Consider the following 3,816-nt stretch of genomic DNA (forward strand, 5'->3'; position numbering starts at 1 on the left):
GGAACACCCACAGGAACACCCACAGACCTGTCCATGGGAACACCCACAGGAACACCCACAGACCTGTCCCCAGGAACACCCACAGACCTGTCCCTATGAACACCCACAGGAACACCCACAGACCTGTCCATAGGAACACCCACAGGAACACCCACAGACCTGTCCATGGGAACACCCACAGACCTGCCCACACCCCGTGGCCTGAGACCCCCAGCTCCTCTCAGCCCAGCAATCCAACCCCCCCCACGCCCTGGGGGGGCCCTGCAAGGGGCACGGGGCAGGGACCCCCACCCACCTGTGGCGATGCCATCGAAGAGCGAGAGCACCCGGATGGGCTTCCTCTTCTCAGCAGGCACCGGCGGGTACACCTTGGGGGGGTCCTGCAGCCAGGGCAGGGGGTCAGAGGCAGGGCTTGGGGGTCAGTGGGGCAGGGGCATCAGCAGGGTGGGGAGGGGCTTGGGGAGTCAGTGGGGCAGGAGATGGGGTCAGCAGGGAGGGGAGAGGCTGGGGGGTCAGCAGGGCAGGGCTGGGGGTCACTGGCACATGTAGCAGTTCCAGGGGTCCTCCTTGATGGCCGCCTGCGCCGCCCCCGGGCCCACCAGCAGGTCCACGCACTCCACGCAGAAGCGCCTGGCACAGGGGGCGCCCGGGGTCGGCACGGGGCTCCTGCCAGCGCGGGCACCGCCAGGATGTGGGCAGCGCCACGGCAGGACTGGGCCATCGCCGCTGGGGTCCCGCAGACCTGCCCACTGCCACCCCTGCTCTGAGAGCCAGCTCCACGCTGGGACTGGGCACTGCCACAGCTTGGCCCAGCCCCAAACCAGAGCTGGCATCACCCAGAACCCCATGGCGGGACTGTGGCATCACCAGAACCTCCCCAGCCCCAAACCAGAGCTGGCATCACCCAGAACCCCATGGCAGGACTGTGGCATCACCAGAACCTCCCCAGCCCCAAAACAGAGCTGGCATCACCCAGAACCCCATGGCAGGACTGTGGCATCACCAGAACCTCCCCAGCCCCAAACCAGAGCTGGCATCACCCAGAACCCCATGGCAGGACTGTGGCATCACCAGAACCTCCCCAGCCCCAAACCAGAGCTGGCATCACCCAAATCCCATGGCAGAACTGTGGCATCACCAGAACCTCCCCAGCCCCAAACCAGACCTGGCATCACCCAAATCCCATGGCAGGACTGTGGCATCACCAAAAGCCTGTCCCATAGCAGACCTGGGCCATCAGAGGAACTCCTGAGCTCCACAGCAGCACTGGAGCCTTGCCAGAACCTTCCCCAGCCTTGCAGGATCTCATCCCTGCCAAAACCTCCAAAGCCCCACAGCTGGACTGACATCACCCAAAACCCCACGGCAGGACTGTGGCATCACCAAAAACCTCAGCCCCAAACCAGAGCTGGCACCACCAAGAACCCCATGGCAGGACTGTGGCATCATTAAAACATCCCAAAGCAGGACTGGCATCATTAACTGGCATCACATTGGCACCATGAAAATCTTTCCATTCTTGCACTGGGACATCAGAAATCCTCCCAGCCCCAAACCAGGACTGGCACCACTGAAATCCTACCCCAGCACTGAAGCAGCACCAGAACTGCCCATGCTGGGGCTGTGGCATCACCAGAACATTGCCAAGCCCCACAGCAGGACTGGCAGCCCCCGACTTCCATGCCAGGTCTGTGGCACTACCAGAACCTCTCTAGCTCCACATCAGGACTGGATATTAGGATATTTTGTAATGCCTACCACAAAATATCCCAGATTTGGTGCTGAGGTGAATAAATCTGGTCAGGTATGGGTCTGAAATGCAGATTGGGCTGCAGAGGTCGAGCTCTGGGTGGAGCCCCAGCTTGAGCTGCTGAGCTTTGGAATAGCAGAGAGGATGAGGAAGGGTGACCCAGGCAGGTGAATGGACACAGAGACCCAGCAGGAGTCCAGATAACACAACAAAGGAGATAAAGAGCTGCCTGGCAGCCAGGTGGATGCACAGGAGCTGAGGAGTCTGGGGGAACAGTGAGACTTGTAGAGGGGACACTGAGGGGACAAAACCCGGGGGTTCTTTAGTGGGGATCCCTCCTTGGAGGCACCAGCTCAGCTGTGTTTGCATTTCTGTGCCACGAATAAATGGCTTTGCTGAAGGAGACATCTCAGACTGTCATTGGCAAGCTGGGCTGGAGCCAGGGGGGAAACAGGGTGTGGGGCCATGGGGAGCCCAGCTGGGCCCTCTGCAGCCCAGGGCTCTGGCCACAGCAGGACAGTCCCTGGCACTGGCAGTGTGACAGCCCAGGAGGCTCAGAAGGCTCAGACTGGGACATTTCCTGAATGACATCACCGAATTTCCACACATTTCCTGAATGACATCACCGAATTCCCACACATTTCCTTAATGACATCATCGAATTCCCACACATTTCCTGAATGACATCACCGAATTCCCACACATTTCCTGAATGACATCATCGAATTCCCACACATTTCCTGAATGACATCATCGAATTTCCACAAATTTCCTTAATGACATCACTGAATTCCCACACATTTCCTTAATGACATCACTGAATTTCCACACATTTCCTGAATGACATCACTGAATTTCCACACATTTCCTGAATGACATCACCGAATTTCCATGCCAGGACTTGGCATCACCAGAACCTCCCACAGGACTGGCATCACTGACCATGGTGGGATGGTGGCATCACCACACCCTACCCAGACTGGGACATCAAAGCCTGAAGTCCAAGGGGACAGTAGCACCACCAGGACCTCCCTGGCACCACCAGGACCTCCCTGACACCACCACACCTGCCTGCTCCTGTGCCACAGATCACAGCACTGCCAAAACATCCCAGCCCAAACCAGGACTGGCTGAACTCCTATGCCAAGACTGTGGCACCACCAAGCCTTCTCAGGTTTTGGGACACCACCAAAACCCCCCAGTGCCACACCAGGACTGGCATCACCAAAGGCACGTGGCAGGAATGTGGCAACACCAAACCTGCCCAGCCCCATGGCAGACAGGAGTGGGGCCCCAGTGGGAGCTGCCTGGTTCCAGCCCAGCCCCTGGCACCCCAAGCCCCTGGCACCCCCAGGCACCTGCAGCAGTTGTTGTTGCCACACATGAGGACCTCACGGCCACCGCAGCAGATGGTGCAGTAGGACTGGTAGCCGTCGTCGTCGTACTGGTACGCACACTCCAGGAAGCAGTTCTGGGGACAGCCGGGGTGTCACCGCGGGCCTGGGGACACTGGGGACCCCACCTCAGGGTGGGGCACACCCTGTGAGCCCCCCAGGCCGTGCCCCACCCCATACCTTGCAGTTTTGGCACATCCCCCCGATGAACAGAGGGTGCTCCAGGGTCACGTTGAGGCTCCCGCAGGAGATGCAGATGTCTGGGGGAGAAGGGGAGACATCGCCCTGGCACCCCACACCAGTGTGGGGACAGCCTGACTGATCACTCTGGCACCCCACACTGGCATGGGGACACCCTGACCTACCGCCCTGGCACCCCACACCAGTGTGGGGACACCCTGAGCCATCACCCTGGCACCCCACATTGGCATGGGGATACCCTGAGCCATCACCCTGGCACCCCACCCTGGCATGGTGGGGACACCCCGAGCCCTGTCCTGCAGTCCCCAGGACACGCTCACCCCATGCTGGGGTCACAGGAGAGCTGGGGACCAGCCCTGGCAGCAGCAGGCAGGACCCCCAGTGCCCTCCAGCCCCACCCCAGACCCCCCCAGCCCCCGGCAGCGTCCTGGGGGTCCCTGCCAGGCTGAGGGGTGGGACAAGCCCGGCCTT

At 60.6% G+C, this 3,816-nt stretch overlaps 1 protein-coding gene across 1 annotated transcript in view; it reads right to left on the reverse strand.

The window, feature by feature from the left end:
• LOC102035722 (DNA (cytosine-5)-methyltransferase 3A) overlaps window positions 1–3,816 on the reverse strand; it is a gene marked incomplete at its 5' end in the record, with an annotated part of 20,621 nt that overhangs the window by 6,272 nt on the left and 10,533 nt on the right. The window contains 4 exon segments of the mRNA XM_031065625.1: window positions 296–411; window positions 538–630; window positions 3,109–3,221; window positions 3,325–3,429. Coding sequence (XP_030921485.1) covers window positions 296–411; window positions 538–630; window positions 3,109–3,221; window positions 3,325–3,429 — 427 coding nt within the window.

The sequence above is a fragment of the Geospiza fortis genome, unplaced genomic scaffold (genome assembly GCF_000277835.1).
Source record: "Geospiza fortis unplaced genomic scaffold, GeoFor_1.0 scaffold1162, whole genome shotgun sequence".
In the NCBI taxonomy this organism is placed as follows: domain Eukaryota; kingdom Metazoa; phylum Chordata; class Aves; order Passeriformes; family Thraupidae; genus Geospiza; species Geospiza fortis.